The following is a 23,951-nucleotide window of genomic DNA, read 5'->3' as shown; positions in this document are numbered from 1 at the left end:
ACAAAATGTGGTTTTTAGCCTTACATAATTAGCATTGGATTGATTTTAAAGATAAAAGTTCTGTGTATTTCACAGTTATCTGTGCAATTCATAGGTGTTTTGTTCTCTACTTCCCTTCTCCATTTCCTTTCAAATTGAACTTAAGGCCTTCCAGAGGAGAGAATGAGGTGTGTTCACATGAGGGTTTGATTTGGTTTGCTTTTTTAATTGTACTATTTGGATTTCTTTGCTTTTAGGGGTTTCATTTACCAGAATTACTTTGTTTGTTTACAAGTACAATAACCGTACTTGACAGCTCTTAAGATTTTAAGTGTGGTAAATTAGAAAGGGCCCCTGTGGTTTGGGTAGCTGTAGAGTTAAATTGTTTTAGCCTGTCTATTGTGGTTTCAGTGTATATTAAAGGCTGTCGATATGCTAAGCACTTGCTGTGCCAAGTTGTATGTTTTTCAGCTATTCCTGTTTAACTTTCAAAAGCATCACTTGTCTTCTGTGGGATGCCCAATATGTGGACAGAGATTTTTGCATACATATTCCTTACACCTTCAACTTTACTAGGTAAAATGTAGATTAAGTGTATTCTAAGATTTATAGGCTATCTGGAGCTTGGCTACTTCACACTGGCTTTTCCAAACTTCAGTATCTTTGGATTATTTTTGTGCTACTTTTTTTTAAGTTTGTTTTTATAAAACACTAAGATTAAAGAATGTACAGTAGCCAGGAATCAGGGGATCATCAAAGTCCTTAAAAAGGAAATTTTCAGAGAGGAAATGTCCTCAGTCTTCAAGGATCTGATAGATGAATTAAAGAACTTTGTCTTCAACTAGTTTCGCCAAGATATCCTGTGGAAGACTTTTCTCTTAGTGCTTCCCCGTCTCTTTCAGCAGTGTTGCTTATTAATGTTTGTGTATTTGTAAAGTTGGTTTGCGTGTAGGCATGTAAATTTTCATTAGTAACAGTATGTGAAAGGTCTTTCTTTGTAATCCAGTTTTTTGCAGGTCATATTTCGTTGAATGCTGGAGAGAGTAAAATAAACTGGTCTAGGTGCTTTTAAAAAAATTCGTTTTTTCTGTAGACTTCGTTATACCTTACAGGTATAACTACCTGAGTAAACAGTTTTGTTTCTGAGGTGTTAGAGCTTTATTATTTGATTTAGTCATTGCCCGAGCTGCAAAATTTAGAACCATCTGAAATCCTCATACATGCACTTTGTACTTAGACTTAAAATAAGGTTGTTGTCATGGAGACAACACTACACGCTGACACCAAAATACAAGAAAAGTTCTCAGTATGTGGCTACCAGACTTCATGAGTGCTTTTTATATTTTGGTGTTTATGCCTAAGTAATGGACTTACAGGTTTTTTGAGGCAAGGTCTTGCTGTCTTGGAGCCTCAAACTCCTATCTAGCTGCCTCTGCCTACATACTCTCGATTTTCTGTGAATAATCATGAAATGGGGAAATTTTTTATTAAACTGCTTTAAACTCAACATTTGTAAGGTCGCACAAGTTATTTGTTTTGTTTTGTTTTTTTTTTTGTTTTTTTTGTTTTTTGCTGTCAGCACTGTAGGAAAGTGTAGGGGAGCTGGGTATGTTGATCCACACCTTTAGTCTCAGAAGAAAGGTCCAATTTAACAACCAGCAAGCAAAGCGTAGCCTCACTGACCAACAGTCAACCCGAAATTTGGCAGCCGCAAATCATTTCAATCAAAACAATCTACTGGGGAGGAAAAGTTTTATTTTTTAATTTCATACTTCAAAATTAGATCATAATTTTATGAACTTGTCCTTTAGTATACTAAGTATTTTGATTTGGGCAGTATCTGGTCTGAACTTAATTGAGGAGATACAAATTGGTCGTTTTGCTTAGGCACTGAAAAGTAACTTGTGTTTGGGCTAACGTGCTAGAGATTACTTTGCATAAATAATCCTGGGTCACACTTAAATCATCACTTTTATGATTTGATAAAGACAATGAATCTTTGGGTTTAAAAAGATCAGGAAGAGCCGGGCGGTGGTAGCGCACGCCTTTAATCCCAGCACTTGGGAGGCAGAGGCAGGCGGATCTCTGTGAGTTCGAGACCAGCCTGGTCTACAAGAGCTAGTTCCAGGACAGGCTCCAAAACCACAGAGAAACCCTGTCTCGAAAAACCAAAAAAAAAAGATCAGGAAGAGAATCTTACTGCATCTTACATCTCTTCTTAAAAACAGGAAATGTCTTGGCAGCTTAAAGCCTTTCAATATAAAAACTTAATACAACAGATTCACTTTGTATGGGTTACGATCACACCAATTACATCGATACACTGGCAGTTAAGCACAAGGGCAATCTTTTGAAAACTGGAGACCTTTAAAATTAGGCCATAGTATAAAAACAGTTCATAGTCTTATATTCACTAGCAAATTCACATTAAAAATAAGTTTTTTGCAGAATAAAGGGAAGGAAAACTATACACATGTTACAAGCTTATTACATGTATTTACATGGCTCTTTTCTTCCCTAGGTATTTAATTTTCACATACACAACTTCCTGCTTCAAGCAAGCTTTGTAGGAAGCTACTGAATAAAAATGTAAAAGATTTGGTATATGATGCTTATCCAGTGCATAAGAAATGACCACTATCATCTACTTCACCTCATTCCAATAAGAGGCAGCTATTTGAAAAGATGCCTGTGGTGTTAGGGTTTGGGTGTTTCTAGAACATGTAATGGAGCTATGCGCCTTGTTTGCAGCCTTTATATCTTATTAGCCAAATCCTTACTATCTGATTTCCTTTGTTTTCCGACTAGACAATCAAAAGCTGGTTACTGTTCTCCAAATCTAAGGTTGAATTTGGTTAGCAAAACTACTAAGTAGGAATAGCTACTTAAATCATGACACTATTATAATATAGTGTACATAGGACATAAATCAGTTTTATAAAAATTCTCTAAAGTCAAACCAACTCATGGCTACACATGAACATCATAAAATATAAAATTAGTACTTAGATTTAAACCTGTACTTTAAGTAGGGTTTTAAGGTGAAATGTCATTATTTCCTTATCTGAAGGGTTCAATGAAACAGGAACCCAGTGGCTTGGTGGCTTGGGGAGAACACTTGGTGATGGCGGTTCACTAAATTTGGCTCCAGCATAGTTCTGGTTAGCCTGAGACTTAAAAAGCAAGCTTGGACTTGTCAAGCTACCATTCCAATTTGGGTCGTTAGAAAGACTCTTGTTCTTTCCCCCATTCTGCATGGCCTGCCATGCAGCTGCCGATGGACTGTATCCATGTCCTCTTTCTTTTTTCTTATGAACGATCTTCATCTGGGAATTCTGATCCTTGGTCTTCTGTCTGTTGTGCTGTTGTTGGCTCTTACTAACATTTCTAGATTGAGGGGCTGGAATGTTATACCTCTCTCCACCACCCATCTTGAGCTTCTTTGTCACCTGGAAGTAAATAAATATAAACGAGTAAATTTCCACATTTTTTTAAGTTTCCAAAGTTTGTATTCTAGAAATGTTGGTAAAGAAAATAGGAACTAGCTGCCATTAGGCAGGCTTGCCCCACCAGACCATTTACCTCAAAAATATTAAAGCTAGTCCTGACCCAAATACCAGTTGTTTGTGAAAGCTAAATAAAGGAAAATTAGAAAAAGACCCACACGTAAACTCACCAACCTCTTTTGGACAGGGTATCCTATCCTGTACCAGAATGACCTCCAATCAGTTTAAGCAGTTTTGCCCCGACCCCTTGAGTGCTGGGATATTAAACCTTAATGGTTTAAAATTACTTATAAATATTAGCCCCATTATGATATGAATCTTTTACCACTGTAATAATGAAGAGATGTGAATCTTGATACCTTTCAGTCTGCTTCTCAGATTGCAGGATCTCCACTGCTTGTCCTCTTCCTTGCTGCCAAGCCCAGGATAAGAGATGTTGCTTTCTGCTAGATCCTTTCCTTTGTCTCAATACATAAGTTTTCATGAGCCAATCTGCTGATTTCAGCCTAGGAGCTGAGGCCAACATCGAGTCTCCTCAGCACACAAGTCTGAGAGAAGTCCTAGCTAGAAAATGAAAGATAATTACTTGAAAACAACCCAAAAAAGTGATCGCTTAAACACACACATAAGATGACTGTTGTTACTTCCTCGAGGCTTCTAGAACATAAGACAGATGTATGAGACCATGACTTGACCTCATATATGTCAGCCAATTCCCGGCGATGTCTTTTGAGGCCTCCCCGGCCACCCGTTTTAAAGGCAAACTAAGGAAGCATTTGCTTCTGTGACCGCACAGGGTAGTTCCTATGAAACTTGGGACCACGTTTTTCAAATTCTATCCGGATTTTCTGCTCTAACCCCACAGACATTTCCACATTTAAGCTGTTACCAACAACGTGCATGGATGGTGCTTTGGGTTGAGTCCACACTCCCGGTTCCGTACGAAACCGTATCATTAACCATGCACGCCGCCCAAAGTGAACGATCATCGAGGTTTCTCGCTGTTAGTCAAACTAGCATGGCTGAGAGAACCTCCAATTTTTCTGTCACAATGTCCGCACTCGCAGCAAACCCGAAATGCCAGCCTGCAGGCTGACCGCCTGCACCCGCGGTTCAGTTCCTGGGGAGACGCGCTGCCCGGCCCAACAATGGCCCGTGGTGGCCAACATGGCGGTCCCCGCCACACTCACCGACTTCGAGTTCGGGCGGTGGCGGCAACTCCCTCTCGACCTCCAAACCTCCCTCCCTTAACAGGGAGAAACGATTCGCGGATCAAACACTGCCCACGAGCGACTCACAGAGCACAGTTCGTCTTCGACCAGCCGCCTGCTTTACCGACAAAATGGAGGCCCCTGCGAGCGCGGAAGAGGGCCGGCGACCCCACAGCCAATGAGGGCGCGGCAGCTGCGTCATGGCCAATGAGACGCGGGCCACCGCCTGTTGCTGGGGCAGGCCGGAGCGAGTGCGGGGCGGCTGTTGTGGTGGTTTGAAATCCTGCGGGAGGAGCATGTCGGGAATAACCGCCCGGCGGCCGAGCTGCGCTGCGGGGCTCCCCCGTGGGCTGGCGTCGGAGCAGCTGCTCTCCGAGCTGCCGGGCTGCTCGGCTGCTTCGGTGACCAGGCCCTGCCCAGCCGCCGTGGCTTTGTTTCTGGTTCTGTGCCCTGCCGTCACTTTGCAATCCCCACCTAGAGCCCGGCAAACATTGTGCACACGACTGTTTCACGTCCTTTGCGAGGCCCCTCTGATGTAACTTTAGTTTTTCTCTGGACCTGAGACAGTCACCATCAGGACCTGCTTTTTTTAAACACAGCACTGGCTAGTCCCTTACTGCATTTTTGGTCTTGTTTAGTAAGTGGGAAAAATGAGAGAGAAATTACATCAAGGTTCGGGGAAGAAAGAAGAGGGACATCTTTTAGTTATTGGTTTTTGTTTTTTGAAAAAGAAAAATGGTATGTATCCCCAAATCAGGGGTTTTAAAAATGAACACTAAATTCTATAATTGGCGGGGAAGGGAAGGGGCGGGTGTAAATGATCCAGAATCAATCAGATTTGTGCTGTGTGTTTTAGCTCATTCCTGTAATCCCAGTTTCTCAATTTCGAAGTCAGACTGAACTACATAGCAAAACTCTGTCTCAACGAAACAAAAACATTTCATTGGTTCCAAATTGTAACACATTTGCCCCCCCCCCCAGAATTTTGCAAGCCTGTATGCGTACATCATGAGTGCTTCTTATGCTGCATTTTGTTTATTTCTTTTCATCCTTACAGCAATTTTAAGGGCAACGTGATATTTTTACTCCCACTGTATTGGGGAAGTAACTGGGCTTCAGAAAATCTCAGTGGTCTACACTTCCAAAACATGAAGCAGTGAGATCCCAGAGCCTAGTCTCAGGGAGTGTGCCTGAAAGGTGATCAGCCTAGACACACAAAACAGTGCCAGGAGGTTGGGTAGCATGAATCCTGCTTCTTGCCAATTGGCAGAATCCGCTCATTCCACAAGGTCAGAGTCAGACGGCCCTTGGGAGAGCAATGGTCTGGCTTTTGCTCATTCATTAGTAGCTACCAACAGCCGTGAGAGCTCTGAACTGGGGACCATGTGTGAAAAATAGTGCCTCTTAGGACAGCTGATTCCCCCTCCTTGCCTGGCTGATCCCCTCCCATACTGAGTCCTGTTTGGTTTTTTTTTGTTTTTTGTTTGTTTGTTTGTTTTTTTCGAGACAGGGTTTCTCTGTGGCTTTAGAGCCTGTCCTGGAACTAGCTCTTGTAGACCAGGCTGGTCTCGAACTCACAGAGATCTGCCTGCCTCTGCCTCCCAAGTGCTGGGATTAACTGAGTCCTGTTTATGTATGTATCTGTGTGTATTTGTTCTGCGCATTGCATGATTGCAGTGCTCTGGGATGCCAGAAGAGGGCGTCCGATGCTCGGAAAGGCTTTAGAGATGACCACACTGCCACGTCCGGCGCTGGTCCTCATCCTCACCTCTAAAGGAGCCGTCTCTTTGATCTCTATACTAACCTTTAAAAATCAGTTCCACAAACACAATCGAGTCACTACTTCTGAGTTAAAGCAGAAAAATGTTAACCAGGCCTAATGGCCATGCTTTTGATCCCAGCAAAGGCAGGTGGATCTCTTGAGTTTAAGAACAGCCAGGATTACATAGAAACCCTGTCTTATAAAACAAAACAAAACAAAAACATCAAAAAATGCTGATGCCGGGCAGTTGGTGGCACATGCCTTTAATCCCAGCACTCAGAGGCAGACAGGTAGATCCCTGTGAGTTCAAGGCCAGCCTAGTATACAAGAACTAGTTCCAGGGCATGCTCCAAAGCTAGAGAAACCCTGTCTCAGATAGATAGATAGATAGATAGATAGATAGATAGATAGATAGATAGATAGATAGATAGATAGATAGATAGATAGATAGATAGATGAGAGAGAGAGAGAGAGAAAAACCTCTCTGTGGATGTAGATCTCCATACAAGAGGGCAAATAGCTAACAGGGCTGGGCAGTGGTGGCACACTCCTTTAATCCCAGCACTAGGGCGGCAGAGGCAGGCGGATCTCTGGGAGTTCGAGGCCAGCCTGGTCTACAAGAGCTAGTTCCAGGATAGGCTCCAAAGCTACAGAGAAACCCTGTCTCTAAAAACAAACAAAAAAGAGGGCAAATAGCTAGCAAAGGCAGCAGTGTTTTGTTTGTTTTTAAGACAGGCTCTTAATTATGTAGACTTGGCTGGTCCTGAACTCATTGAGATCTGCTTCTTCGCCCCAGTGCTGGGACTAAAGGCTATGTGCTTGATTTAAAATATTTAGCCAAAATTTATATAGCTGGGCTCTCTGCCACACCCTAGGGTTACAAAAGTAAATGAAGGCCGGGTGGTGGTGGCACACGCCTCTAATCCCAGCACTCGGGAGGCAGAGACAGGCGGATCTCTGTGAGTTCGAGGCCAGCCTGGTCTACAAGAGCTAGTTCCAGGCCAGGCTCCATAGCTACAGAGAAACCCTGTCTCGAAAAACCAAAAAAAAAAAAAAAAAAAAAAAAAGTAAATGAAGCCTCATCTATCCAAAAGGAGGCCAAAACCCTTTCCTGTTGATCAGAGAGGGGAGCTGAGGTTTGGGGACATTCATCGTGTTTTTTTTCCAGTGTCAAAAAACAGGCAGTGCCAACTACAGACATAAACAACCTGGTCATTGCTGGGGATTCGAAGTTAACCTGCCGCTGCTAAGGAGGTTCAGCCTGAAGGTTTTCCACAGCAGAGTCTTCTAATTATAAATCAGTAAAAGTGTGTAGGGGATGGTTCTGGGCTCCTTGGTAAAGCATTGGCTGTGAAGTATGAGGAGCTAAGAACTTCCGGGCTCCCGCAGAAGTTTGTAACTGCCGTGGGAGGAAAAGAGATGATTCTGGGAACTCATGTGACTGCTGTCTAGCCAGTGAGCCCCAAATTCAGTTAGAGAATCCATCTCAAAAAAATAAAGTGCAGGACTCCCGACATGGTGGCAACACCTTGTACTCCAGCACTTGGGAGACAGAGGCAGGTGGATCTCTGAGTTCTGGGGCAGCCAGGCTTAGTGAGTGAGAGCCTGAGTCAATTAAAAAAAAGGTAGCTCAGCAGGTAAAGGCCCCCCTGCCAAGCCTGATGACCTGTGTTCGGGAGCCACGTGGCAGAAGGAGGGCTCAGACTCCCACAAACTGTCCTCTGTATAGCCACACTGTACCTGGCATTCACTTGCACACACAGTAAATAAAGAAATAAATAATGTAAGCAAATAATAGGCCGTCGAGGAATGTCAGCCTCTGACCTAAACATGCACGCATGTGCCCCACAGCCACACCACACACCGCACATACACACATGGTTTTGTAAATATTTCCCACCTAATCTGAATGGAGGTAGAAAGCCAAGTGTTTCTAAAAGAGGACACTCCAACCAAGTGGCAGCTGCGGTCTTATTTACACTCTGGAGGGCCAGGGGGATTGACCCTGTGGGCCACACCTTTACAACTCTCTTACTAACCGGCTTGTCGATTGGTGGTTTAAGGCTTATTCTTTCTTTCTTTCTTTCTTTCTTTCTTTCTTTCTTTCTTTCTTTCTTTCTTTCTTCTTCTTCTTCTTTTTTTTTTTTTTTTGTTTTTTTGTTTTTTTCGAGACAGGGTTTCTCTGTGGCTTTGGAGCCTGTCCTGGAACTAGCTCTTGTAGACCAGGCTGGTCTCGAACTCACAGAGATCTGCCTGCCTCTGCCTCCCGAGTGCTGGGATTAAAGGCGTGCACCACCATCGCCCGGCTTGTTCTTTCTTCTTTAAGCTTGTTTATAAGTTCGCGGTCAATTTGAATGTGCAGGCCTGCCAGCTGATGGCTTGATTCAATTTCTCAGGAAATCCATACCTGCCAAAACGGTACGGGAGAGCGCAATGCCTGTGGGTCTTGGAGATTCAGGGCTCCCATGCTAACTGGCTGGTATGAAACCCACACCTCCTTCCACAGCCCTTGCGTTTGTTTCCTGGGGAAGCATCTGGGACCGGTTACACAAGCTCGCACATTCCCGAGAACTCGCAAGTCTATTGTCAGCCCCGTCAGTCATCTGACTCTAATTACCAAACAGAGCACAGGAAGTCCGTGGGAAACTCCCACAGCTCTCACGATGCTCAGGGAGGCGTTCACCCTTGAAGACCTTAAAGAGCTCTGCTGCCTGAGCTGCAGCATGCCACCCCCCATTCTTGGCCTTAGGGTTGGGGCCATGAGGGTTTCAGTCCAGCTGAGTTAAGTCACTGTTCTGAGTGATTCTCGGGCAGTCCCTTGTCATGGAGCTGGGTCTATGGAGTCCCTGTTCCCCATGGGGCCCTCAACAACACAGGAGAAGGCCCTTAACACCCAGCTTAGTTTGTTGTGTAAGTAGGTTGTTTGAACCGGACCCACTGTACCCCAGGCTGACCTCAAACTTGCTTTGCAGCTGAGGAAGACCTTTAATGGTCTTGCTGCTCGCTCTTCCCAAGGGCTGCGTTTACAGGTGTACACCTTCATGCTGAGCCTAGTTTATTTATGCTTTTGAAGGCATCACTAAATTGTGAACATGGTTCCGTGTATATACAAACACACATGCATGATTATTAATAGTATTTTATGCTATGACTATGTCACTAATTTTACAGTCAGCCACTGTTTACAGTTTTCTGCTCTCATATGCTGACCTGGCTTTCCTCAGAAGTTTTCACGTCCTCAAATAAATTTCCCTTAAATTCCCAGCTACCAAAATCCTAGGTCATGAAGCAAATATTTAGGATAAGTGCTGGCTGCTTTTTCGTCAACTTGATGCAAGCCAGGGTCACCTGGGAAGAGGGAAGCGCCATCGAGAAAATGCCTCCACAGACCGGTCTCTGAGCAAGTCTCTTGGGCCTTTTCTTGATCAATGATTGGATGGGAAGGCCCAGCCCACTGCGGGCAGCACCACCCCTGGGCAAGTGGTACTCGGCTGTATAGCACAAGCTGAGCAGGCCTAAAAGCAGTGTTCCTCTTCCGCCTCAGCCAGTGTTCCTTCTCCGCCTCGGCTTCCGTTCCTGCCTCCAGGTTTCTGCCTCGCATGTCGCTCTTTATCTCAGTCACAGAAAAGTAAAGAAAACAGTAAGACTTTTGATACCATATTACCAAACACCTTCTAGAAACTGTGTATCCAGAGACGGGGAGGAAAGACCATTAAAGACTTCAGACACAAGCAAGAGGACCTACATTCAGACCCCTGGAATTGACATATGGAACCCCAGGGCTAGAATCGAGAACAGGCGGATTCCTGGTTCTCATTGGCCAGTCAGCCTAGCCAATCAGGGAGCTCTGGGTTCCATAAGAGACCCTGTCTCAAAAGAGGGATGTGGAGAATGACTGGAGAAGATGCTCAGTGTCTAGACACATACATGTGCACCCACATGAGCAGATGTGCACAAATACCCACAGAAAAAACAAAGATAAAGAAATGTGTGGGGCTGGAGAGATGGCTCAGAGGTTAAGAACACTGGTTGCTCTTCCAGAGGTCCTGAGTTCAATCCCCAGCAACCACATGGTTGGTTCACAACCATCTATAATAAGATCTGGTGTGCAGGCATACATGCAGGCAGAACACTATATAAATAATAAATTTTAAAAAATAAATTGCATATGTTACCAGGCAGTGGTGGCATCTGCCTTTAATCCCAGCACTCCAGAGGCAGAGGAAGGCAGATTTCTGTGAGTCTGAAGCCAGTCTGGTCTACAGAGTGTGTTCCAGGACATCCAGAGTTACCCAGAGAAACCCTATCTGGAAAAATCAAAAAAATAAATAAAAAACAATTATGTGTGCACTTACGTCCCCACCATCAGGGTACACCGAGTCCCAGCCCTGGCGGCAGTGCTCTTGTTGGTGAAGACTTTGGGTCTGGAAGAAGAGGTGCTGAATAATCGAAATAGTTTTTAAAGGTGTTTTTAAGGTCACGTGCTATATATGGCCTCTTATACAATACGCCCCATAGGACAACTCTTTGTTCCACAGAACATGGAGCTAATAAGGTCTCCTGCTTCACTGACATCAACATCTTCCCTGGCTGCCAACCTGTCAGTTGATAAGCTACAAACATCTGGAATTTTCCATGGATTAAGGCAGGCCAATATTTGTTGTCTGGCTTATGACTTTAGTTCAGGAAGAGACTTGGCAAGTCAAGATCCTATGGACAAAGAACCCATATTTTGCTACAGGAAAAAAAAAAGCAAATTAAACAGATTTCCATTGTTTTAGTAGATGATTAAAACAGCTTGACCTAGGTGCCAGACAGTGCAGCTTCCACTGTTGGGAACAGCAGGCAATGAGGGAGGCCACACCTCAACTCTGAGGATGTGAACTGACTTGCCTTGGGGGAGGGTCTCCCCATGTGGTCCAGGCTGGCCTGGAACTCAGGACTCTCCTGCTTCAGGGCCCAGCTGTGGTCTGCGGATGCCAGCGCATCATGCTTGGACTTGCCAGTCATCTCTCTGCCCTTGTCTCCTTTGCTGTCTTTGTTTTGTTGTGATGTCACATGACATCCGTGAGCACCGTCTTTTGCATACCAAAAATATATGGTTCTTTTTTTTATTATTATTATTATGTATACAATATTCTGTCTGTGTGTATGCCTGCAGGCCAGAAGAGGGCACCAGACCTCATTACAGATGGTTGTGAGCCACCATGTGGTTGCTGGGAATTGAACTCAGGACCTTTGGAAGAGCAGGCAATGCTCTTAACCTCTGAGCCATCTCTCCAGCCCGGTTCTTTTTTAAAAAAATAAATTTATTTATTATTTGTACAGTGTTCTGCCTACAGGTCAGAAGAGGACATTAAGTCTCATTACAGAGAGTTATGAGCCACCACCATGTGGGTACTGGGAATTGAACTCAGGATCTCTGGAAGAGCAGGCAGTGCTGCTAAACTCTGAGTCATCTCTCCAGCCCCCAAACGTCCTGTTTTAAGCTGGGGGTATACATCTCAGTGGTATATTGCTGGCCTAACGTGCACAAGGCTTGGGTCTCTGTTCAAACCCAGCACCACCCAAAAAAACAAATATACTAATTGGACAATAATAATGAGTGCTAAGACCAAGACACTGGACTAAAGTATTCTCTCTCCCTTGCGCTCTCTCTCTCTCTCTCTCTCTCTCTCTCTCTCTCTCTCTCTCTCTCTCTCTCTCTTTCTCAAGACAGGATTTCTCTGGGTAGCCCTAGCTGGAACTCACTCTATAGACCAAGCTGACCTCGAACTCATAGAGATCTGTCTGCCTCTGCCTCCCGAGTGCTAGAATTATTAAGCCTGGCTACTGTCTCCATTTCTGTCCTCAGCCATGACACATGGATCTGACAGTCTCAGCGAGTGTCCCTCTAGAGTCTGAGTCACATGAAGTACAGTCTTATTATGTAGCTTAACTGGCCTCAAATCCACAGGGGTCATCCTGTCTCGGTTCCCTAGAGGAATGAGTACCACATCAGGCTTTTTGAAGGGGGAGGGAGCAATTTTGAGACAGGGTTTCTTTGTGTAGCCTTGGCTGTCCTGGAACTCGCTTTATAGACCAGGCTGGCCTTGAACTCAGAGATCTGCCTGCCTCTGCCACCTCAGTACTAGGATGAAAGCTGTGTGCCACCACCACCCCACTTCAGGCTTTTTTTTTAAATGGGATTTTATTGGTGGTATTCAAGTCTGAGGAGGTCTCAAATATGAAAGAGCAAATAAAAGCAACCCCCTTGGGGTTTTCAGGCTCTTGTTACAGTCTGATAAAGAATCAGAACCTAGGGCTGGTGAGATGTCTCAGCGGGTGAGAACACTTGCTGCCAAGCCCATCAACCCGATGCCTGTGACCTTCATGCTGTAAGTGAGTTGGCTCCCGAGAGCCAGCCTCTGACCTCCACGCATGCGCCCTCCCCTATACCAAAGAAAAGGTAGTTACAAACATTTTTTAATCACAAACTAAACAAAGGAACTGAGAGTGTCTGACAGGGTCACGGCCTTGACAAACATGATAGCCAACGTGAGAGGCACAAGGTTCTCTTCAGAATGTCGCCATCCCTGCCAGGCAGGCCACAGGAGGACAGTCCTGAGCAAGCACACACTCAGGGCCGGATACAACCTCCTCCAGAGAACTGCATGCCCGGAAGCTTGGGTAGCCTGGTTTATAGACATGTCGATGCAAAACCACACTGTTCGCCTCAAATGGGATAAAAGAGAGTTTATTCTGGAACCAAAGGTGAGTGATCATGTCTGGGGTAGCCCTGAATTCCATCTTACAACATGGAAGCAGTGCTGTGGGACAATGCTCTTGTACACTATAAAGATTTGTGGCTCATATTACCTTAATAAAATGGAAGCCAGACAGGAAGCATAGGTGGGGCCACCAGAATAAGAGAATCCTGGGAAGAGGAAAGGCAGAGAGTCAGTCACCAGCCAGACACAGAGGAAGCAAGATGAGAATGCTATACTGAGAAAACATACCAAGCCACATGGCTAAACATAGATAAGAATTATGGGCTAATTTTAGTTGTAAAGCTAGTTAGTAATAAGCCTGAGCTAATAGGTCAAACAGCTTATAATTAAAATAAGCCTCTGCATGTTTCATTGGGACTGAACAACTGCAGGAACAGACGGGAAAGAAACTTTGGTCTACAAAGCAGTTTCCTGCCATTTTTCACAGTAAACGGGGCTCTTTTCAGAAACATCAGGGGAAACATCAGGCAGGTTTCCACAAAGGAGGGAAACTTCTGCTAGGGAACTCCAAAGCTATTCAATGACACTCTTAGCTTTTGGTTGGCTGGAAAGTAGGGCTCTGTTTGTACATTCCAAAGGGTTTAGCTCATGGTGGCAAAGTTGTGAGATCAAGTGTAGATGAGAATAAATGCCTGTTATGAGTGCTAAAGATATTCCACGATAATTCGGCTCTGGACTTGCAACATCCCAACCTCTCTACAATTTTGATTCATTTTGTTTATTGTCTTTTTGAGACAGGATCTCGTGTGACCCAGGCTGGTCTTGAACTCTTGATGTAGCTAAGGATGACCTTTAACTCTTGATCCTCTAGCCTTCACCTCACACCTGTAGGGACTATCATTGTAGGCTGCCACACCCTGCCTTTTTATTTCTTGGGGGTTTCTTGTTGTTGTTGTTTTTTTGTTTTTTGTTTTTTTTTTTTTGGTTTTTCGAGACAGGGGTTTCTCTGTGGTTTTGGAGCCTGTCCTGGAACTAGCTCTTTTTTTTTTTTTTTTTTTTTTTTTTTTTTTTTTTTTGGTGTTTTTCGAGACAGGGTTTCTCTGTGGTTTTGGAGCCTGTCCTGGAACTAGCTCTTGTAGACCAGGCTGGTCTCGAACTCACAGAGATCCGCCTGCCTCTGCCTCCCGAGTTCTGGGATTAAAGGCGTGCGCCACCACCGCCCGGCCCTTGTTGTTGTTTTTGTTTTGTTTTGTTTTGTTTTGTGACTGAGTCCCATTGTAACCCAGACTGACCTGGAACTCACTATGTATCCCAGGTTTAGGCAATTTTCTGCCTCAGCCTCAGGCGTAATTCGGAAAGTCCCCTTCCTTCTTCCCTTTCAAGTTGAACTCTATAAGAACCCTGGGCTGGGTCTGATGTTGTACACCTGTGATCCTAACACTAGCGTCAAAGATAGGAAGGTGGTGAGACCAAGTTCAGCCTGGGATACATAGTCGGAGCCTGTCCCAAAATTCAGAATGAAAGAAGCTGGAGTGGTGATGCAAACCTTTGATCCCAGTCATGGGACACAGAGGCAGGCAGATGAGCCGTCCTCAGCTGCCGGGGAGTTTTATTAGTTTAAGACGTGTTACATTCGTTTATGTTACATTTGTTTAACTCTGTAAAGCTGTGCTAGTGTGCCTGTCTAAAACATCTGATTGTTCTCGAGGGCGGGTCTTGCCGGCAGAGAATAAACAGAAGAGGGCGGGGTTGAGAAAAGGGCCAGTCACCCAGCCACACCACCAGTCGTGGAGTAAGAAGGAAAGAAAGGTATATAGAATAGAGAAAGATAAAAGCCCAGAGGCAAAAGGTAGGCAGGATAATTTAAGTTAGGAAAAGCTGGCTAGAAACAAGCCGAGCTAAGGCTGGGCATTCATAAATAAGAATAAGTCTCCGTGTATTTATTTGGGAGCTGGGTGACAGGCCTTCAGAGTAAAAAACAAACAAACAATAAATAAATAAATAAGAGCAAAAGCTATATATCAATTTTGAGACCAGGCTGGAATATGTGAGACTCTGTCTCAAAAAAAAAAAAAAAAAAAAAATGGGAGGAAGGAGGAAGAAAAAGGACTGAGGAGGTGGTTAGTGTGCTTGTCTAGCATGCACAAAGCCTGGGTTCTATCCTCAGCACCTCATGGTGGCACAGGCCTTTAATCCCATTTGGGTTCAAGATCATGACCAGAAAAGATGGTTCAGTAGGTAAGGGCATTTGCTGCCAAGCTTCACAGCCGAGTTTGACCCTGAGGACCCACGGTGGTGGCGGAGAACAGCAACTCTCATAGCTTGTCCTGTGACTTCCATGCGGCTGCTTTGAGGTGCTCACGGTCACACATACATTTATCCGCGACCATATAGTGAGTAAGATCGGTCTAGACGACTGAGGTCCTGCCTCAACACAGGAAAGAAAAGAAAACAAGATAAACCAACAACGTCAGTTAAAAAAAAAAAAAAAGAAGCAGTACACTGTATTCTCCATACAGGAATGGCTGCCTCAGCATCTGAGAATGAAAATGTTGTTCTCTCTTCTTATTTTTGCTATTTGGGCTCTAGAATTGCTCCCCAATATCGGAAAAGAAGATCAGATGCACCAATGAGAGAACACAGCAAATAATCCCCGCCCCCCCTGTGGTCCCCAGGCTCATGGGTGTTTTCCTGACTCTCAGAGGCAGCTGCCCCAGAACATCCCGATCCCGCTCAAACTCCCCCAGAGTTTCTGGGTCAGGTCATACACAAAGACAAGTTTCTGCAGAGGCTCTGGTCCTGAGGGAGTTCAAATTTCAAGGGGCCCCACCTCTGTGTCCTCCTCTGCAGACTGTGACCCTGAAGAATGGGATTGGGAGTGCCTTCCAGAGTCCTGAGAAATTCCCCCTTCTTTTCTCCCTCCTTTGTGACCACCCTGGCAAACTTGCTGGGAAAAAAAAAAATAACGGGCTAGGTTTAAAGTCCAAAATAGGAAGCTTGCATTAGAAGCGCTCTGGAATGTAGGGAGTTTTTAAATGTGTTTTTAAGGACGTTCTGTTTTTTATCTTGTTTCCATTAATGAGTGGGGATAATTGGCTCAATGCTTCAGCCTTAGTGGGGAGGGATTCAGGCCATCTGAATGTTTTACTGAGTCGCATTTCAATACTTGACATTGAATTGGATGTTGTACAGTTACAGAGAAGAATTAAGACTGGACTGGCCAGACATGTGAGACAGCTCAGCAGATAAAAGTGCTTGCCATCAATCCCTGATGTTCATCTGAATGGTGGATGGAGAGAGCTCACTCTCTCAAGTTGTTCTTTGACTCCCACAAGAGTGTCAATGGCATGGCATGGTCAGTGGTGGCACACACTTTTAATCCCAGCATGCAAGAGGCAGAGGAAGGTAGATCTCTGTGAGTTCAAGGCCAGCCTGGTCTACAGAGCTAGTTCCGGGACAGGCTCCAAAGCTACAGTGCTATTGGCTGAGCATTTATAACTAATATTAAGTCTCTGAGCGGTTATTTGGAAAGCGCCTGGTAGAACAGAGCTGATTGTGGTTCTAATGAAAATGTCTGCCTACAAATGGCACCCCACATTGGGTGCCAGATGAAGCATTTATCTAATTATTCTTTTTTTTTTTTTTTTGGTTTTTCGAGACAGGGTTTCTCTGTGGCTTTGGAGCCTGTCCTGGAACTAGCTCTGTAGACCAGGCTGGTCTCGAACTCACAGAGATCCGCCTGCCTCTGCCTCCCGAGTGCTGGGATTAAAGGCGTGTGCCACCATCGCCCAGCCTCTAATTATTCTTTATCAATAAAAAATTGGGGGTCAGCTTTCTGTGCCGATATCGCACCCGCCAACATGGTGAACGTTCCTAAGACCCGCCGGACATTCTGCAAGAAATGTGGCAAGCACCAACCCCACAAAGTGACCCAGTACAAGAAGGGCAAAGATTCTTTGTATGCCCAGGGAAAGCGGCGTTATGACAGGAAACAGAGTGGCTATGGTGGGCAGACTAAGCCTATTTTCTGCAAAAAGGCGAAAACTACAAAGAAGATTGTGCTGAGACTGGAATGTGTGGAGCCCAACTGCAGATCTAAGAGGATGCTGGCTATTAAGAGATGCAAGCATTTTGAACTGGGTGGTGATAAGAAGAGAAAGGGCCAAGTGATCCAGTTCTAAGCTGACCTTGTTATGAAGACAATAAAATCATGAGCTTTCACTCAAAAAAAAAATTGGGGGTCAGATATTGGGGTAAGAACCTGAATGATCAGAGAAGTAACAGAGAAGCTACCAATGACCTATCTCTTCAGTTCCTCTATCCAAAAGGACCAAGATCCTCTCTAAACCCTGACTTACTACTTCCTATCTATCTGTCCCCATTCCTCTAAAACCTTTATTGTTAATTTTGTTGGCTGATGTCTAGCTCCACCCTCTCATTTAAAACAAACTTTATTGTCAGAATGGAATCAAAATATCACACACCATTTTTTTTTGGTTTTTTGTTTGTTTGTTTGTTTGTTTGTTTGTTTGTTTTCGAGACAAGGTTTCTCTGTAGCTTTGGACCCTGTCCTGGAACTAACTCTCGTAGACCAAACAGCCTCAAACTCACAGAGATCCACCTGCCTTTGCCTCCTTAATGCTGGGATTAAAGGCATGCACCACCACCGCCCGGCTATCACACCCCATCTTACTACTTAAATAACCCATATTTCTTATCTGTGTTCTGAGGTGATGATGTAGTGATGCCTTTTTTCAACATGGCATGTTCATCTTCTCTCCACATCTCCTGGTGACTCCTGAAACCCCTCCCTTCTTCTTCCACATGCTCTTTTTGTCTGCCAGTCCTTCCTAACCTCTACCTGTCCAGCTATTGGCTGGTCAGCTCTTTCATTAACCAATGAAGTAATATATATTTGCAGTGTACAAAGATTGTTCCATAGCGGTTAAGAATACGCACGCCTTTAATCCCAACACTAGGGAGGCAGAGGCAGGCGGTTCTCTGTGAGTTCGAGGCCAGCATGGTCTACAAAGGGAGTTCCAGGACAGGCTCCAAAGCTACAGAGAAACCCTGTCTCGAAAAAACCAAACCAAAACAAAACAAAATGCCTCTGATCTGCAGTCCCCTTGCCCCAAGGACAGATAGTTATTGAAATGCTGGGGACTATTGCTGTGGGAAATAACAAGTCGCGTGTTTTTCTACATTGGATATGTTTGATCACACGTGGGCAGGAGATTCACAGGTAGGAAATATATCAGGATGTCCAAAGCCACAGAGAAACCCTGTCTCGAAAAACCAAAAAAAAAAAAAAAAAAAAAAAAAATCAGGATGTACACTTGTCCCTGATTGGATGTAGGCTGGAGGCTTGTCCATGATTGGACCTGATGGAAAATGCAATGAATTATGGGTTTCCCTTCTTAAGTGACTGCCAGCCGTGTCTCAGGGACAATTACCAGGAACCTGGGTATGGAGCTGGCCAGAGCCCATCCATCTGGTCAGTATTTAATTAAAGCTTGTTTAAAATTTGACTTTAAACCCTGGTAGTGATCTTATTCGCAATCAGTGGGGTTAACAGCACCCCCAACCATGCTCTTTAAGGCTATGGTTGACTCTCTTTGACAACTCCACCTCTGACCTCCTTTTCACTTGGGTGAGGCTTCATTGAGCTTGGTCTGGCCTCTTGGAGTCTCCTTGGGCATTTAGCTCTGACCCTGTCCAGTTAGTTGACAGCCCACTGTTCAGCTTGTGTCTTCCTTGTTTGGTCCCCCTGGATCCTAGGGATTCCTAGGTCTTCAGGCTTGGATCCCCCCACCCTGTGGAAACTGCGTCATCCATACCTCCTGGTTCCCCTTTGGGATGCCTCTTGGAACCTCTGACCCTTCACCTAGCGCCCAACTTAAAGACCTCTAAACGTATCCACCTTTGCAGCCAAATCTGGCTCCAAATGCAACTGACCAAAGTGTTGCCGGGCGGGGGACTGGAGCGCATGGGAAAGGATTTCCCGTTCCTTCCCTCCAAGCCCTGTTCGTTTTTGTCTGCTCTCCCCCACGCCCAGCACACACCTGATCTCCCCTGCAGCATCCACTCCAAGTCTCCTAAGGTATGTGAATCATTTGTTTGTGAATTTGATTCCAAAGTCTAGAGTCTGATTCTTCAGCTGCAGCTTCCCTCTGGCCTGCAGTGCCCTCCATGTGGGCACCTATGTGCTTCTCTCAGTTCCTGGCTGTTTCTCCTTGTCCTATGCCATAAGGGTCTCTCTGACTCCTGGAGCCACCGTTAGGGATCCCACCACACGGTCAACTTCTTTCTTGGCTCTGGCCTTTTACACGCCTATGGGTCTCTCTCCTGAAGACACTGCTCCCGTCCCCTGTGCTCTCCCAGCTGACTCTGGCTCCAGCCTGCAGTCCCTCAGCGTCAGTTCTCAGCTCCCTCTTGGAGTTTATGGGGGCTCTGCTTCAGACTCTCTCTCTTTCTCTCTCTCTCTCTTCCTCCGCATACTCAGATTTTTTTAAAATATTTATTTATTTATTATGTATACAATATTCTGTGTGTAGGCCTGCACCACACACATGTAAGAGGGCACCAGACCCCATTACAGATGGTTGTGAGCCACCATGTGGTTGCTGGGAATTGAACTCAGGACCATTGGAAGAACAGGCAATGCTCTTAACCTCTGAGCCATCTCTCCAGCCCTGCATACTCATATTTTATTAAAACCGCCTGGCCTCAGGACAGATCAATGGTCAAAACACTGGCAACCTTGCCTTCCAAATTCTCACAAGTCATAAACGCTGCTGCTCTACAGACAAAGGATCCCCAGACACCTGACACCTTTAGCTCGCTCCGCTCTATGCTTCTCTACTTTCCACTCTTGGAAATCTTTCACCGCTATGACGTCTTTGTACTCTGCTCTCAGGAAAATCTCTTAAGACTATGCTGTAAACTCCATCCCAGAAATGTGCCTTTAAACTTCTAACAACAGGCTTAAAAAAAAAAAAAACTATACATGGAAAATTTTAAAAAACTATAGATGGATATGTATATGAGATTCAATTCTTCTGTAGGATGTGTGTGCATTTGTATGTGTATAATTTGGATGCAACTCTGTGTGCACATTATATAACTTGAATTAAATTCTCATATATACATTATATATATACCTATATATACACTCATACATACATAAACTAGGAAAATGGATGTTTTAAAATAGCAACCATACGGCTCACCTCCATCTTGCTTGATGACCTTACCAGGATGTATCCAGCCACGTGGCTGGCAAACATCTTTGCTAATCATAGAGTTCATGTCATGTGACTCCACCTTTAAGATGACCACATGGCATAAAGCAGCAACTGTTAAGACTTCCTAGTCCGCACGAGCTCTGTTATCACTGTATCTCCTTTCAGAAAAGGAAGCAACAAGAAGTCTCAAATAGTTTATATTGCTATGCACTTTTTTGTTTTTCTTTTTTTTTTAAGATTTGTTTGTTAATTATGTATACAGCACTCTGCCTACATATATCCCTGCAGGCCAGAAGAGGGCACCAGATCTCAGTGGTCGTGATCCACCATGTGGTTTCTAGGAATTGAACTCAGGACCTGTGGAAGAACAGTTCCGTGTTCTTAACCTCTAAGCCATCTCTCCAGCTCCAGTGTGCACTTTTGTTTGACGATAAAAATTTAAGTTATATTTCCTACAACATAATATGTGTGTGTGTGTGTGTGTGTGTGTATCAATTCTGGTTTACAATATATTGTATATGATGATAAAATTTTAAGGTTATAATGGTCTACTCAGATTAACAAAAACTGATTTAAGATATCTATCTATCCATCTAAACCAGGCTGTGGTGGTTCACACCTTTAATCCTAGCACTCAGGAGGCAGAGGCAGGCGTCGCTCTGTGAGTTTGAGGCCAGCCTGATCTACAAAGTGAATTCCAGGACTGGTAAGGTTGTTACACAGAAGAATCCTGTCTTGAAAACAAGCAAACAAAAAGTCTATCTAACTTCTGTCTTCGTAAGCTGTTCAACGCCAAGCTGCTAGGAAATTTAGATGCATAACAGTGTATGTTTGGTAAAGTATATTTGACAATCAAGATTTATAAATTCCTGCCAGAGCCGGGCGGTGGTGGCGCACGCCTTTAATCCCAGCACTCGGGAGGCAGAGGCAGGCGGATCTCTGTGAGTTCGAGACCAGCCTGGTCTACAAGAGCTAGTTCCAGGACAGGCTCCAAAACCACAGAGAAACCCTGTCTCGAAAAACCAAAAAAAAAAAAAAAAAAAAAAAAAAAAAAAAAAAAATTCCTGCCAGGCAGTGGTGGCGCACGCCTTTAATCACAGCACTTGGGAGGCAGAGGCAGATGGATTTCTGTGAGTTCAAGGCCAGCCTGGTCTACAAGAGCTAGTTCCAGGACGGGGTTCAAAGCTACAGAGAAACCCTGTCTCGAAAAATTAAAAAAAAAAATTCTAAGGTCTACTCAGATTTACAATAATATTTGTCTTTGGGATAAACTAAGCCATGCAAAAATCTGCCATATTTTATAAAGTGCACTATAAAAACATCAGTAAACGCCTTTAATCCCAGCACTCGGGAGGCAGAGGCAGGCGGATCTCAGTGAGTTCGAGACCAGCCTGTTCTACAACAAGCTAGTTCCAGGACAGGCTCTAAAACTACAGGGAAACACTGTCTCGAAAAACCAAAAAAAAAAAAAAAAAAAAAAAAGTCTTTCATGATATGACAGATCCTGGCAGCACCCTAAGACCTCCTCCAAAGAAGATGATGGGCATAGAGGAATTCCACCTGGATCTTGCTTTAAATGTGGCAAAGCCAGCCTTTCACCTTGTCTGCCTCGAGGACCCTGTACAAACTGTGAAGAAGCAGGACACTGGGGAGTTGATTGTCCTGCTTTGGCTAGACAAAATAGGCCAATTCCCCAAGTTTCTACTCCACAGGAAAGTCTGCTGGATCTTCTGGGTCTGGTGGCCAAAGACTGATGCTGCCCTGGGACCTCTGCCCCTAACAACCACAGAGGACCCTAGGGTGATTGTCCAGGTGGCCTGTAAGTCTCTGTCATCTTTTAATAGATTTGGAAGCTGCTTTGTCTGTACTTCCTGCTTACTTGGGTGGGTGAAATTTGTCCTTCTCAGCTCTCTGATGGGGCTGGTGTGTTAAGCTGTGTTAGTGCAAGTTGAGAAGGACAGAGGATGTGAAGGCCTAAGTTGTAATAAGAAAGTGTATAAAAGGTATAAAAAAATAGTTTCAAATCTCTGCCCCTCTCTCTTCTTTTTTTAACTTTACATTTTTAAAGTTTATTATCACTGAAGTCCAGTTGAATTGTGTAATGTGGAATAGAAATTCGTTTATGCAATCTTGTAGTCATGCATTCTCTGTCAACTTTTTCCCATGATATTTATTGAGCTCTACATTTTTCTCTGCTCCCCTCCCTGCCTCTCCCTTCCCCCCTTCAACCCTCCCCCATGCTCCCAATTTACTCAGGAGATCTTGTCTTTTTCTACTTTCTACTTCCCATGTAGATTAGATCTATGTAAGTCTCTCTTAGTGTCCACATTGTTGTCTAAGTTCCCTGGGATTGTGGTTTGTAGGCTGGCTTTCTTTGCTTTATGTTTAAAAACCACTTATAAGTGTGATAATTGTCTTTCTATGTCTGGGTTACCTCACTCAAAATAATGTTTTCTAGCTCCATCCATTTTCCTGCAAAATTCAAGCTGTCATTATTTTGTCTGCTATGTAGTACTCCACTGTGTAAATGGACCACATTTTCCTTATCCATTCTTCGGTCGAGGGGCATTTAGGTTGTTTCCAGGTTCTGGCTATGACAAACAAAGCTGCTAGGAACATAGTTGAGCACATGTCCTCGTGGCACGATTGAGTGTAAGACTTTGAGACAATCCTGAAGCCATTTCTGACAATTCTGAATCCTCTCAGCCTCCATGCCATAGTGCTTCCCCTCCTCCCCTGGGAACCAAGGACCTAACAGCTACACATGCACGTACTCAGTTCCTGAACAATTACCCATATACGTATGTTTTAATTAGGTCCCCTGGGAAACGGGGGTCAAAATGACCTCTTACCTCACCTGATCTGGGCAACAGCTCTCCAGCCAATTATTGGTAATAGCCCTTTTGAATAAGCCAATCATAGTAGTCAAAGAACTATTGCTTCTGTGGCCTTCTCCTTTAAAAGTAGCCTGTGCCAGCTATTTGAGGTCTCTCGGCTACCCGAATGCTGAGGGACCCTGTCATGACAGAATTAATAAAATCCTCATGCTTTTGCATCAGCTGTGGTGTGTGAGCTGGTCTCTGGGGGCGACTCCTCCTCGATGTTTGGACGCTAGGGTCCAACATGAGCATCCTTTGGATATATACCCAAAATTGGTATTATTGGGTCTTGAGGAAGGTTGTTTCCTAATTTTCTGAGAACTCACCACACTGACATCCAAAGGGGTTGTACCAGCTGCATCCCCACCAGCAATGCAGGAGTGTTCCCTTTTCCCCACAACCTCTCCAGCATAAGATGTCATCAGTGTTTTTGATCTTGGTCATTCTTACAGGTGTAAGATGGAATCTCAGAGTTGTTTTGATTTGCATTTCTCTGATGACTAAGGATGTTGAACATTTCCTTAAGTGCCTTTCAGCCATTTTAGATTCCTCTGTTGAGAGTTCTCTGTTTAAGTCTGTACTCCATTATTTTTATTGGATTGTGTGATCTTTTGGTGTCCAATTTCTTGAGTTCTTTCTATATTTTGGAGATCAGACCTC

The 23,951-nt window shown here is 44.4% G+C and overlaps 2 protein-coding genes across 2 annotated transcripts; one reads left to right on the top strand and one right to left on the bottom strand.

Moving 5' to 3' along the window:
* Positions 1-1,663: 1,663 nt before the first annotated feature.
* On the bottom strand, positions 1,664-4,857 carry Pnrc2 (proline rich nuclear receptor coactivator 2). Its single transcript, XM_057784544.1, has 3 exons — positions 4,676-4,857; positions 3,845-4,049; positions 1,664-3,428 (listed from the first exon to the last, which is right to left on the bottom strand). Exon 3 carries the CDS (start codon positions 3,408-3,410, stop codon positions 2,991-2,993), a length of 420 nt encoding a protein of 139 aa, XP_057640527.1. The 5' UTR covers positions 3,411-3,428; positions 3,845-4,049; positions 4,676-4,857; the 3' UTR covers positions 1,664-2,990.
* A 12,153-nt stretch (positions 4,858-17,010) lies between these two features.
* On the top strand, positions 17,011-17,388 carry LOC130884138 (60S ribosomal protein L36a-like). Its single transcript, XM_057785125.1, has one exon. The coding sequence runs from the start codon at positions 17,029-17,031 to the stop codon at positions 17,347-17,349; it is 321 nt and encodes a 106-aa protein (XP_057641108.1). The 5' UTR covers positions 17,011-17,028; the 3' UTR covers positions 17,350-17,388.
* The last annotated feature ends 6,563 nt before the right edge of the window (positions 17,389-23,951 follow it).

This window comes from Chionomys nivalis, chromosome 11 (genome assembly GCF_950005125.1).
Source record: "Chionomys nivalis chromosome 11, mChiNiv1.1, whole genome shotgun sequence".
Taxonomy (NCBI): domain Eukaryota; kingdom Metazoa; phylum Chordata; class Mammalia; order Rodentia; family Cricetidae; genus Chionomys; species Chionomys nivalis.
This window is presented reverse-complemented; position numbering and strand designations above follow the sequence as displayed.